Source organism: Chiroxiphia lanceolata, chromosome 20, assembly GCF_009829145.1.
Source record: "Chiroxiphia lanceolata isolate bChiLan1 chromosome 20, bChiLan1.pri, whole genome shotgun sequence".
Lineage (NCBI taxonomy): Eukaryota > Metazoa > Chordata > Aves > Passeriformes > Pipridae > Chiroxiphia > Chiroxiphia lanceolata.
Window position 1 is genome coordinate 2,841,833 of NC_045656.1, and position 12,408 is coordinate 2,854,240.

The window sequence follows — 12,408 nt, forward strand, 5'->3', positions numbered from 1 at the left end:
GCAGGAATAGATCTCCTGGGAGTGACTGCTCTCCAGTCACCTTGCAAAACAAAATGGCACCGAAAGTAAAGGACCCCATAGTATTTCAACTTGGCCAAATGTGAATATTATTTCTTTGGAAGTTTAAAGTCTTCATCACTATTATCTGTGAGATGTCATTAAGGAAACTACATGAACTGACAGAGGGCAGGGTTCGATGGGATTTTGGGAAGAAATAGTTCCCTGGGAGGCTGGTGAGGCCCTGGCACAGGTTGCCCAGAGAAGCTGTGGCTACCCCAGCCCTGGAAGTGTCCAAGGCCAGGTTGTAGCAACCTGGAATAGTGGAAGGTGTCCCTGCCCATGGCAGGGGGTGGAACTGGATGATATTTAAGTTCCCTTCCAACAAACCATTCCATGATTGTGTGATTCTATGATCTTCAGAGAGGTGCTGCAGGAAGGGATGGGCAGGGCTGAGCACAGTTGGTGTGAGGTGTGAGGTGCAGGATAATGTCCAGTCCATTATCCCATCTCCAGGAAGGACCAGGCACCAGGAGTAGCACCTTGGCAAAGTGTAACAAATGGGACAGGGATGCAGGTATTCTTTCCTAGGACATCTTTGGAGCAGCTGGGATCTTAGATTTCCTACACCTGTTCAGGACAATGGGTGACTGTGTGTCATGGTCACTTGGTGGACCTACCACCAAGAATTTTGGAATGTATTTTGGAACAGTTTGTTCTTCCACATTGCACTGTGGCAGTGAGTCCATTCTTTGTTTCGTTCATTGTCCAAAAAATACTTGTTTTTCTGAAAGGTATGGCATGACCATTCCAGTGCTTGCCTGTGTTTCTCTCAGGGGAAAACAAGACTAATCTTCCAAACTCACCTTCTTTTATCTTTCTAGACCCTTTATGCTTCTCTTCCATTCTTGTCCTTCTCTCATGGTGGGTGGTTGTTTCCTACTTAAGTTGGTCCTAAAGTGAAGCTCTTCTGTACCTCTGCCTTCTCTGAAGGTTTGAGTACGACGTGATCCTTTTTGAGATGGATTAGTGAAAAATTTGTGTCATTTTAAGATTGGTTAAGGTGTGAAGCCATGATACTTTCTGTCATATTCTTTTCCCAAAAACTGGTACCACAATCTTAACCTTTCTGCTTCTCTTGAGCAATGAGGCTTTTTCAGAGCTCCCCGGTGACTTCCAAGCCTTTGGGATTTGGCTGCTGGTTTGCACTGAACTGCTCCATGTCACAGCTGGGGTTATGTTTTGATCATCTGTAAACATTCTTCACTTATTAATACTAAATTTCAGCCTCTGTTTTTATCATGGGAGAGCATTTGCAACTTTTTCCAGGCAGCCACAGACTCTCCTGGGTCATTCTCTGTCACCAGCAACTTTGTCACTTCATGGTCCCTTCCCTTTCCAGGCCATTTGTGGGTGACTTGACCAGTGTGTTCATGTGAAAAATGAACGTATTCCTGCTTCAGGCCTCCTGGGAGGCATCAACAAGCAACAGCCAGGGTAGGGTTCACATTTAGGGGTTGTTGATAAACACCAGCTCAGGCCTCCACCCAGAAACTCCCCAGTCTGATGCCGAGTGAGCTCATCTTTCCGACATACAGGTGATAAGTGAAATGGTTTAACAACCACTCCATAATTTAAGGGAGGAAAAAGAGAAGGGGAGAGCAAAACAGCATTAAATGAAGTGGAAGGTGTCCCAGCCCACAGCAGGGCAGTGGAAGAACATGGTCTTTAAGGTCCCTTCCAACCCAAACCATTCTGGGATCTTGTTGAATGACTGGTGTGACTCTTAGGGATGGTTCTGTGCAGGGCTAAGGGTTGGATTCTGATCCTTGTGGGTCCCTTCCAACTCAGCACATTCTGTGATTCTGTAGAATAGTTATTACTTTCCCAAAGTACAACCATAATGATTTAAAGTTCTTCTCTCTGGTTTAATATATAAATACCTATCTAGCTACAATGATATATATTTTATATATGTTATATTTATAGATTAAAGTATATATTTCTATATATAAGTAGAAGTCAAAGGTTGGACTTGATGATCTTGGGAGGTCTTTTCCAACCATAATGATTCTATGATTCTGTATTATTTTAAATAAAAATACAAGGCTAGTTTAGCCTCTGTCAGTGCTGTAGTCATGAATAATGGTTATTTGAGATTCCCTGCCCTGTTTCAGCACTTGGTGCAAGAGTCACACAGAATCCCAGAATGTGTTGAGTTGGAAGGGACCCCCAAGGATCATCAGTCCAAGCCTCAGCCCTGCACAGGCCCAGCCCCAAGAGTCACCCCCTGTGCCCCAAAGGATCAGCCAAAGCCTCCCTGAGCTCTGGCAGCCTTGGGGCTGTGCCCACTGCCCTGGGGAGCCTGGGCAGTGCCCAACCAGCCTCTGGGGGAAGAACCTTTGGCTGAGATCCAACCTGAGCCTGCCCTGACACAGCTCCAGCCATTCCCTGGCTGCTGTCCCTGGTCCCCCCAGAGCAGAGCTCAGTCCCTGCCCCTCCTCTGCCCCTCGGAGTCAGCGTGGCAGATAAAGCAGCTGCAGCCCAGAGGTTGCTCAGGTGCTGGCTGTACACGGGGCACATTCCTGGGTTTTCCCTTCCCTCTCCAGAGGGTTCCTCAGTCTCTCCTTCCCTTGCAGACACGTGCGCAACGGGGCGGTGATCGCGCGGTGCAGCCAGCCCGAGATCAGCTGGTGGGGCTGGCGCAACGCCGACGACGAGTACCTGGTGACATCCATTGCCAAAGCCTGTGCCTTGAACCCCGGCGCCAAGGCGGCCGGCGCCGCGCCACACGCCGGGAGCAGCGACGGCAGCGAGGCCTGCGACGCCGACTTCGGTGAGACAGCCCCTGAGTGTGGGAATTAGGGCTTCCAGCACCCCCGTGCCGCTCCCAGTGTGACCTCCGCCTTTAGCCGGGTGGACATTCCGGGCCCTGTCAGGCCGTGTGTCCCTGGGATCGCTGGTGGTGGCTGTGGGAGGGAGGGAGGTGCCGGGAGCTCAGTCCGTGTCTGTCCCAGCAGACTCGTCCCTGACGGCGGGTTCGGGCGTGGAGAACGCGGGGACTCCTCAGAAGCTGCTGATCCTGGACGCCAGGTCCTACACCGCGGCCGTGGCCAACAGAGCCAAGGGAGGTGGCTGCGAGTGTGAAGGTACCGAGCACATCCCAGAGCTCCTTCCTCTTGCACCTGCCTTGCAGTGGGTCCTAGAGCACAGCTGGGGGTCGGGTCAGCATTTTGGTACCTGGCCTCTGGGATCATGTTCCTGCAGAGGGGTCTGGAAGGGCTGGATCAATGGGTCGAGGCCAGCGGTAGGAGGTTCAACAGGGCCAAGCTCCCCGTTCTGCACTTGGGTCACAACAACCCCGTGAACACTCCAGGCCTGGGGCAGAGGGGCTGGAAAGCTGGGAAAGGACCTGGAGGTGCTGGTTGACAGCAGCAGAACATGAGACCAGGTGGGCAGGAGGCCAAGGGCACCTGGGCTGTGGCAGCCATGGTGTGGCAGCAGGACCAGGGCAGGGACTGTCCCCCTGTGCTGGCACTGCTGAGGCCCCTCAAATCCTGGGGTCAGTTCTGGGTCCCTCACTGCAAGAAAGACATTGAGGGGCTGGAGCGTGTCCAGAGAAGGGAATGGAGCTGGGAAGGGGCTGGAGCAGCAGGAGCAGCTGAGGGAGCTGGGGGGGCTCAGCCTGGAGAAAAGGAGGCTCAGGGGGGACCTTCTGGCTCTGCAACCCCCTGACAGGAGGAGGGAGCTGTGGGGGTTGGGCTCTGCTCCCAGGGAACATGGGACAGGAGGAGAGGGAACGGCCTCAAGTTGTGCCAAGGTTGGATACTGGGAAAATTTCTTCATGGAAAGGGTCGTCCAGCCCTGGCACAGCTGCCCAGGGCAAGGGTGGAGTCTCCATCCCTGGAGGGGTTTAACAGACATGTGGATGTGGCACTTGGGGACATGGGTTAGTTTTGGCCTTGGCAGTGCTAGGGGAATGTTTGGACTTGATCTTGGAGGTCTTTCCCAAACTTAATGACTCCTTGAAGACCAGAAATGGTGTGTGAGGGGGTGGCTGCACTGAGGGTGTGGAGGCAGTTGCTGTGGTGGCAGCAGAGTTGGAGACTGATCCTTGTGGGTCTCTTCCAACTCAGAATATTCTGTAACTGCTATGGCTCTCTCTGAATGTTCCTGTCTCTTGTGTTAAGAGTATTACCCAAACTGTGAAGTCGTGTTCATGGGCATGGCCAACATCCACTCCATCCGGAACAGTTTCCAGTATCTCCGTGCTGTCTGCAGTCAGGTGCCTGACCCCAGCAAGTAAGTGACTGTTCTCAGGCTGACTGTGATGCCATATCTGTCAATATCTTGAGAGGTTTTCCCTTCCTTTCTCTCTGCTTTTTCCTATCCAAGGTTTCTGTGTCCAAAAATGGAGGGACAGGAAAGTGCTCACAGTGCCTGAATGCCGCTCATTTTGATCCGTTAATCCAAAAGGGATTGCAGCACTGCCTTGGTGCCACTTGGCTGTGTGTGTCCCCTGAGGGTTTCTAAAAGATGGCTGTATTTTAGAAGAATTAAATTAGGCACTGAATTCTTTGCCCTTCTTCCCAGGCTGCCTGGCTCTTCTGGGACATGTTTTAGAAAAGACTGATTTCCACTGAGGATTCCAAAAGGACTGAACATAGATTTGATTTTTTTTTCTTTCACGGGAGAACTAAACAACCTTTTTTTTTTGCTTTTTTTTTTCCTCTTCCAGCTGGCTTTCAGCCCTGGAGAGCACCAAGTGGCTGCAGCACCTGTCTGTGATGCTGAAGGCAGCAGTGCTGGTCTCCAGTGCTGTCGACAGGGAAGGGCGTCCGGTGCTGGTTCACTGCTCCGACGGCTGGGACAGGACCCCGCAGATTGTGGCACTGGCAAAGATTCTCCTGGACCCTTACTACAGGACCATGGAGGTAGGACTGTGCTCTGCTGCAGTTCACGTCTGTTCAAAGGCAGCTTTTGGCTCGGAGTCTCCATGGAAAGGAGCAGGATCACATTTGGGAATAAGCTTAATGGCATTTCCGAGCTGCTGTTGTGGGTGTTGGGTTTTCCCTGTCCTCTTCCCGCCTGTTTTGGGTGAACTGTTCCTCACTGTTCTGCCCAGCCTGGGGAAGTGCTGTGGGAAATAACATCTTGTGCTCAGGGTTCAGCTGCTTCCCTGCTCTTAGTTCTCCAACCTGGTTATTGGACAGAAATAACAGCTGTTAGTCTGTGTCTGGAAACCTCTGACACTCAGGGAGCTTTGCTCCCAAACCAGGCACTGCTGCAGCCTCCTTCCCAGCCCTTCCCCATCCTGTTTCCTGGTGGATGGGCCTTGCCTTGTCCTGCTATGTGCCCTCTCTGCAGTTGTTTTCTTTTACTCACAGGGTTTCCAGGTGCTGGTTGAGTCAGACTGGCTGGATTTTGGGCACAAGTTTGGGGATCGCTGTGGGCACCAGGAGAAGGTGGAAGATCAGAACGAGCAGTGCCCGGTTTTTCTCCAGTGGCTGGATGCTGTTCATCAGCTTCTGAAGCAGTTTCCCTGCCTCTTTGAATTTAATGAAGCTTTTTTGGTAAGAAATACACATGCAAATGTGTCTTTATCCCAGATGTGAGTAGAGGCAGGGGGAAGATCATGACGTTTTAACAGTATTGGGGTTGAAAGAAAACAGATCTGCAGAACTCAGGAAATTGTGCAGTGATCACCGAATCCCAGAATGGTTTGGGTTGAAAGAGTCCTAAAGACCGTCTTGTTTCAACCCCCCTGCCATGTTCCAAGCCCTGTCCAACTTGGCCTTGGACACTTCCAGGGATGGGGCAGCCACAGCTTCTCCAGGCCACCTGTGCCAGGGCCTCCCCACCCTCACAGGGGAGAACTTGTCCCTAACATCTAATCTAAATCTCTCCTCTTTTAGTTTAAAACCCTTCCCCCATGAACATGCTTATGGTAAAGGGTTTAGATTCTCTGGTTTCCCTGAATCCCTTCTTCAGGTCCCTTTCCAGGGAATTCATATGCCAGCACTGATCAAACCACTGGTTTGATTTACCTGTCTCAGAGCTGTATAAGTCTGAAACGTTTCAAAAAAATACATTAGGAAAAAATTAATCTCAATCTTATCAAATAATGCAGGTGAGAGTTATAGAGGAATGGGTTTGGTGTCAGTTGAGTGTTGCTTTCACTTCAATCCAGGTGATCCCTGTACTGTCCCTGTCCTGCTTTGTGTGGAAGCAAGGACAGCAGTGGGGTCACCAATGGGGTAGGCAGTGCACGAGCCATCCCAGAGGAGGGGAAGACGTGTCCCCTGTGGACAGGAGCCCCCATTTCCTGATGTTGTCCCTTCCATACCCCAGGTGAAGCTGGTGCAGCACACATATTCCTGCCTCTACGGGACCTTCCTGGGGAACAGCCCCTGCGAGCGCGAGATGCACAACATCTACAAGCGCACCTGCTCCGTGTGGTCCCTCCTGCGGGCTGGCAACAAGAACTTCCACAACCTTCTCTACATGCCAGGGTCTGAGCAGGTCAGTAGAACTCCTGGCCCAGGTCCCTTCCCCCTGCCAGGCACCAGGGAGGGGCAGGAGGGGTTTCCTTTGGCGCTCATCTCTGACCGTGGGGTTGTCGCAGGTGCTCCACCCCGTGTGCCACGTGCGCGCGCTGCACCTCTGGACAGCCGTGTACCTCCCAGCCTCCTCACCACATCCTCTGGGGCAGGATGACATGGACATCTACATGCCCCCTGGGTCCCAGAGCCAGGAGTTCAGCGGCAGGTGTTTGGACAGGTAAGAGCCTAAAGCTCCAGGCCCAGGTTGTTGCCTACCTGCAGACCTTCTTTCCCTCCTTGTAGTTCCTCGCATTGACCTATGCTCATGTTCCCTGTGGGAGCAAGAGCAGTGTCCCAGCCACTTGGAGAAGGAGGCTCAAAGGCAGACAGCAGAGGCCACACTGTAGCATTGTGCATTTTGGCTCATGTAGCTGCACCGCCCCTGCCCACAAGCTGTAATTATTTGGAACATCTCTCTTCCCTCATCTCAGATTTGACTGAAACCGGGGAAGTTTTAGGGGGCTGCTTGTGAGATTTGCTTTGCTTTTGGGTTCTAGATTACCAAAGACTCGATCTATGGATGACCTGCTCTCAGCCTGTGACTCCAGCAGCCCTTTGACCCGCACATCCAGTGATCCCAACCTGAACAACCACTGCCAGGAGGTCCGGGTGGGCCTGGAAGCCCGACATGCTACCACTGAGGGGGCTGACGGTGCTCTGGTGGCCACAGGAGAGGCACGGCAGGTGGAGGAGAAGGAGGAGAACCCACCCCTGCAAGGCAGCAGCTGTGCTGAGCAGGAGGGGCAGAGCAGGCAGCCGGGCAGCAGGGCTGCTGTGCCAGCCAGCAGTGTCCCTGTGGAGGCAGGAAAGGGAACACACACACTGGAACTGGATGGCACGGGACCAGCTCCAAATCATTCCGGAGAGGAAAATGTTGACAAGGTTTCCACCAGTTCTGGAAAGCAGCTAGAAACCTGTCCCCAGGAGCCTTTGAAGGCTGCTGGCAAGAGAACCACAACCCACCAAGACATTCCCAGCCAGGAGTCTCTGGCACCAGGCGCCCCTTCCCAGGACATCCCAGGCCCTGCTCCTGGCATCCCCTGCCCGGATGCAGACAAGGGCAGAGCTGATGGTGGGCGGAGTGTGCCCTGCGAGGAGCCCGGCCGGCCGGGCAGGGTCCCGCTGGAGCAATGGCGTAAGCCCATCTCCCAGAGCCAAAGCAGCGAGTTCTCCTTCCTGGGGTCCAACTGGGACAGTTTTCAAGGCATGGTGACATCGCTCCCCAATGGGGAGCCTGCCCCCAGACACCTCCTCTCCTATGGCTGCTGCAGCAAGAGGTTGAGCAGCAAACCCCTGCGGGCCCCAGGCCTGTGCCTCAGTGGCCCGTGGCCTGCCAGGGAAGGTGGGAAGCCCTCGTCCTGCGCCGGCCACGTGGGCACACACTTCGGGAAGCCCAGCCGTTCGTGGCTGCCCTGCCACCTGAAACAAGCCTCTGGTCCCAAGCACATGCCGCCAAAATGCCCCTCTCCTGTGCCTCCTCTGTACCTGGACGACGACGGGCTGCCCTTCCCCACGGACGTGATCCAGCACCGGCTGCGGCAGATCGAGGCCAGCTACAAGCAGGAGGTGGAGCAGCTGCGCCGGCAGGTTCGGGAGCTGCAGCTGCGCCTGGACATCCGCCACTTCTGTGCCCCCCCGGCTGAGCCCCCCATGGACTACGAGGATGACTTTGTGAGTACTGGCCTCTCACACCCCGGCCCTGGCACTGTGGGGGTCCCTGCGCCCCCCTCACGCCGCTCTCTCCACCCAGAGCCCTTTGGGAGGGGGTGGGTGAGGTTGTTCCTGTGTTTCCCTTCCAGCCCTGTTCCCTTCCTGTCCCTGTCCTTGTGCCACGCAGAGGTATCTCTGCTGCTTGAGGGCCAAGCTCCTGCACGCTCACGGATGCTTTACCCCTTGATTTGGGGCACTCTGGAGCCACCCAGGTTCCCCTCACCAGCACGGAATGCCCTGGAGTGGATGGGGTCGGTGACCTGGTCTCGTTTTGCAGACATGTTTGAAGGAGTCAGACGGCAGCGACACGGAGGATTTCTGTTCTGACCACAGTGAGGACTGTTTGTCAGAAGCGAGCTGGGAGCCTGTGGATAAGAAGGAGACTGAGGTACATGTCCTGTTGTGGAGCTGGGATGCAGTGGGAGGGAATGTTTCTTTGCAGCTGACTGGGGTGGATACAGCAGCAGAGCGAGGCAGAGAGCAGCCACCTGGGTCTTTATCACATCCTCTGCTGCTGCTGGCTCTGGTGGGGTGGGCTCGCTCTGAGCCAGCCTGGTGTGGCCCAAAGCCACCCTGAGGCTGTGCAGAGCTGTGGCTGGGGGGTCCCAGACTGGGAGCTGACTGGTGTCTCCGTAGGTGACGCGGTGGGTTCCGGACCACATGGCCTCGCACTGCTTTCACTGCGACTGTGAGTTCTGGCTGGCCAAGCGGAGGCACCACTGCAGGTAAACAACACCAGCGCCCTGGGTCTGCTCCCCTCCTCAGCCTGGAGCCCACAAAATGCCCCTCTGCCACGTCTGTTCCCTCCAGCTCCCAGGAGAAGGTTTTAGATCTATCTGTACTATGCCAGGCCTCAGCAATTCCCTGCAGATTTCCATTTGTTATTGTTCTTGTTTCTGTTTTTCCAAAGCCTTTGATCCCTCTCCTGGCAGCAATGCCCATGAGTGCCTCTCAGCTCTAGCAGTTTGTTTGCATGGCAGACCACAGTATAAGAAACACATTGATAAGTCCTCAGCCAGGCTGGTGCTTCACCCCAACCTGGTCCCTTTGTGCAAGTTCTGCTGTGGTGTTCCCAGCTCTCTTCTCACTGGTTTTCTTGCTCCTTGACAGGAACTGTGGGAACGTGTTCTGTGCTAATTGCTGCCATCTGAAGCTGCCCATCCCTGATCAGCAGTTGTACGACCCTGTCCTCGTTTGTAACTCCTGTTATGACAACATCCAAGTGTCTCGTGCCAGGGAGCTCATGAGCCAACAACTGAAGAAACCCATCGCCACAGCTTCCAGCTGAATGCCAGACAAGGGACCTGTCTAAGCCCAGCCTTTTCTCTCGTGGGTTTGAAGGGTGACTCTGCCTCCAGGGTAACTGTGAAGGCCTTTGGTGCAACACTTGAACACCAAGCTCGAATGCACTGTCTGCAGCAGCCTCACTGCCAGGCTGGAGCAGAGGAGCTCAGATCAGAGAGGACGGGGTGTGTCCCCACTCCGAACCGGTGGGCCCGTGCGTTGTAGTCCTGACGACCTAGGGCTGAGAGGGGATCACAGCCTCTTCCTTTTGTGGGCTGGAAAGCAATGTTTTCACAGCTCTTGCCTGTGCAAAGTCTCCCCAAAGCAATAGAAAGGCATGTTTAGAACCACCTCCCCCTCCAAAGGCAGGCTGCTGTACGAGAAGGAAGAGGGCAGGCTCCCGGTGGGCCCGCGGGCGTCGGAAGGGCCTCAACCTGGAGCAGACCTGTAGATTCTCTTTCCATGAGTGTGATTTGCGATCAGCTTGGTGAACAAGACTCATCAACCGTCACTAATTGATTTTCTCTCGGGCGTTGAAGAGAAATTCATTCTGGCTGCGAAGGGGCCGAGCGGGTCGTGCCCGTTTTCAGGCTCCGCTGGGATCGGTGGGCGCACCTTGGACTTTGCCCCTGCCCCCCACGCCGTGGGGAGGTGGGAGATTGGCTTTTCACTTCTGCTCTGCCCGTCTGCTTTGTCTGCGGTCGTGTCACAGCCTGGTGCTAACACAGGAATGGCACCCTGATCCTCTCCTGGCATGGAAACAGAACTCGTGTTCCTGTGTTGCTCCTCCTCCCCTTTTCTGCCCTCAGCTCTCCACTTCCTACTGCTCTTTATCCTGAAAACTTGATACCTTGAGGGTATAGGCCATAATGTGTTGTTTTACCTCCTGGAATGTGCTGTCTGGTGTATGTGAGGGTTTCAGTCCAAATGCTGCTATATATTTCTGTGCACTTAATGTAACCCGAAGAAGGGAGAATGAAGCATCGATACCAAAACGGGGGTGGGGAAGGACTGGCTGACGTAGACACTACGGTCTGTGCTTTTCACTTTAGGATGTACAGCCAAGCTACAGTGATAACCATGACGTGTGGCATCTGTTCAGTGGTGGAAACAATCTCTCTGACTTGCCCCAGCGCTACCTAAAATGCCTCTTGAATTTGACTTCTTTTTTTGTCTCCTGTACAGTGGTCAAAGTTCAGAGTTGCCAACTTTGTAATTGCCTCTCTGCTTCTCCTTTAAACTCGAGAGCAGGAATCCCAACTCATCTTAAGGACAAGGAACTGGGTTTAGAAAGGAAGAAAGGTTTAGAAAGTGGGCTTCAGTGGGCTCGTAATCCCTAGATCCCTCGGGGAACATCCATCCTGCCTCCTCTGCAAGGCGTCTGCGGATATTAGTGAGGAAGAAGAGTTTGAAAACTCAGTCATTTCTTCGCAGAAATGCGGGTTTTCTTTTGGGTATATTGTGCACCTCATGAGCTGAGACTTGGTGTGTGACAGTCTCATACCTCGGTATGTGACTTGGTATGAGGACATTGGTCTGCTAGCAAGGCAAAGGACTTCACACTGTTGTGACCTTCCAGATTTTTTGGTAATGGTTTGTCATCTCCGTCGGAGGGAATGGAATAACGACCCTTTCCTGCACTTTGACGTGTCAGCCTCTGGTTTGGTAAATCCCGACGCGTGAGCGAAGCTCATCCTCTGAAGACCCTGTACTTACTTGGACTCTGCTTCTTTTCCATACTGGGAACAACCAGCACGGCTTTGGGAAGAGAAGGCACCTCGCTCCAGATTCTCCCCTGCCTTGTACCTTGCAGTCATTGCCAGACATGGAAGAGTGACCATTGGGCTGGCAGAAGAAACTGGATTTGCTCCTGTTTTGCACGTGTTGGAATGACTGCAAGCAATAAGGAAGCCAGAACTAGGTACTCCTGGCCCTGCTGTTCAGGCCATTAGTCCAAACTGCTTTTAGCTCTCGTGAGTTTTCAGCGTCACAATGTGCTGGCCAAAAACTCTCCAATCAGTTCGATGGCATTGTGACAAACAAAATGTGCTGTACAACTCAATACAGTCGAAATAAAATCTCTATATTAGTGCTGCTGTGTTTGGGGCCTTCATTCCTCTGTGAGAAGTCTGTGTGCCCAGTGGCTTTCAGGCTGTCACTCACTACTTTTTCCCTTAATTAAGGTGTGTTAAGGGTTTACTATCCCTTCTCAGGATCAGAATCATGGGTAGGACACAAGGCACCCTGTGCTAGAGGACTTCTGCTCTCTTCCAAACAAACCTGCAGCTTCCCAGGATACCAGCCCCTTCCAGCCTCTCTTATAACAACTCCATGAGGAGTTTTACTTTTCTAAGGAAGAAATGTTAGGCAGGATTCTCTCCTATGAGGAAACCCTGAGAGAATTGGGATTGTTCAGCCTGGAGAAGAAAAGGCTTTGGGATGACCTGATTGTTGTGGCCTTCCAGCACCAGAAGGGAGCTGACAAGAAAGATGGAGAGAGACTGTTTACAAGGGCCTGGAGGGACAGGACAAGGGGCAGTGGCTTCAAACTGCCAGAGGGCAGGGTTAGATGGGATATTGGGAAGGAATTCTTGGCTGTGAGGGTGGTGAGGCCCTGGCACAGGTTGCCCAGAGAAGTTGTGGCTGCCCCTGGATGCCTGGAAGTGTCCAAGGCCAGGTTGGATGGGGCTTGGAGCAACCTGGGCTAGTGGAAGGTGTCCCTGCCCACGACATGGGGTTAGAATGAAATGGGCTTTAAGGTCCCTTCCAACCTAAACCATTGTGGGATTCCATGATTCCCTCATTCCTCACTGAT

The 12,408-nt window shown here is 53.3% G+C and overlaps 1 protein-coding gene across 4 annotated transcripts in view; it reads left to right on the plus strand.

The window, feature by feature from the left end:
• MTMR4 (myotubularin related protein 4) overlaps positions 1-11,679 on the plus strand; it is a 57,542-nt gene extending 45,863 nt beyond the window's left edge. For all 4 annotated transcript variants that reach the window (XM_032707535.1, XM_032707537.1, XM_032707536.1 and 1 more), the window contains 11 exons: positions 2,637-2,833; positions 3,018-3,146; positions 4,188-4,299; positions 4,736-4,931; positions 5,385-5,570; positions 6,349-6,519; positions 6,623-6,777; positions 7,097-8,270; positions 8,587-8,697; positions 8,946-9,034; positions 9,420-11,679. In XM_032707535.1, the coding sequence (XP_032563426.1) occupies positions 2,637-2,833; positions 3,018-3,146; positions 4,188-4,299; positions 4,736-4,931; positions 5,385-5,570; positions 6,349-6,519; positions 6,623-6,777; positions 7,097-8,270; positions 8,587-8,697; positions 8,946-9,034; positions 9,420-9,597 (2,698 nt within the window). In that variant the 3' untranslated portion in view covers positions 9,598-11,679. The remainder of the gene's footprint in view (positions 1-2,636; positions 2,834-3,017; positions 3,147-4,187; positions 4,300-4,735; positions 4,932-5,384; positions 5,571-6,348; positions 6,520-6,622; positions 6,778-7,096; positions 8,271-8,586; positions 8,698-8,945; positions 9,035-9,419) is intronic.
• The last annotated feature ends 729 nt before the right edge of the window (positions 11,680-12,408 follow it).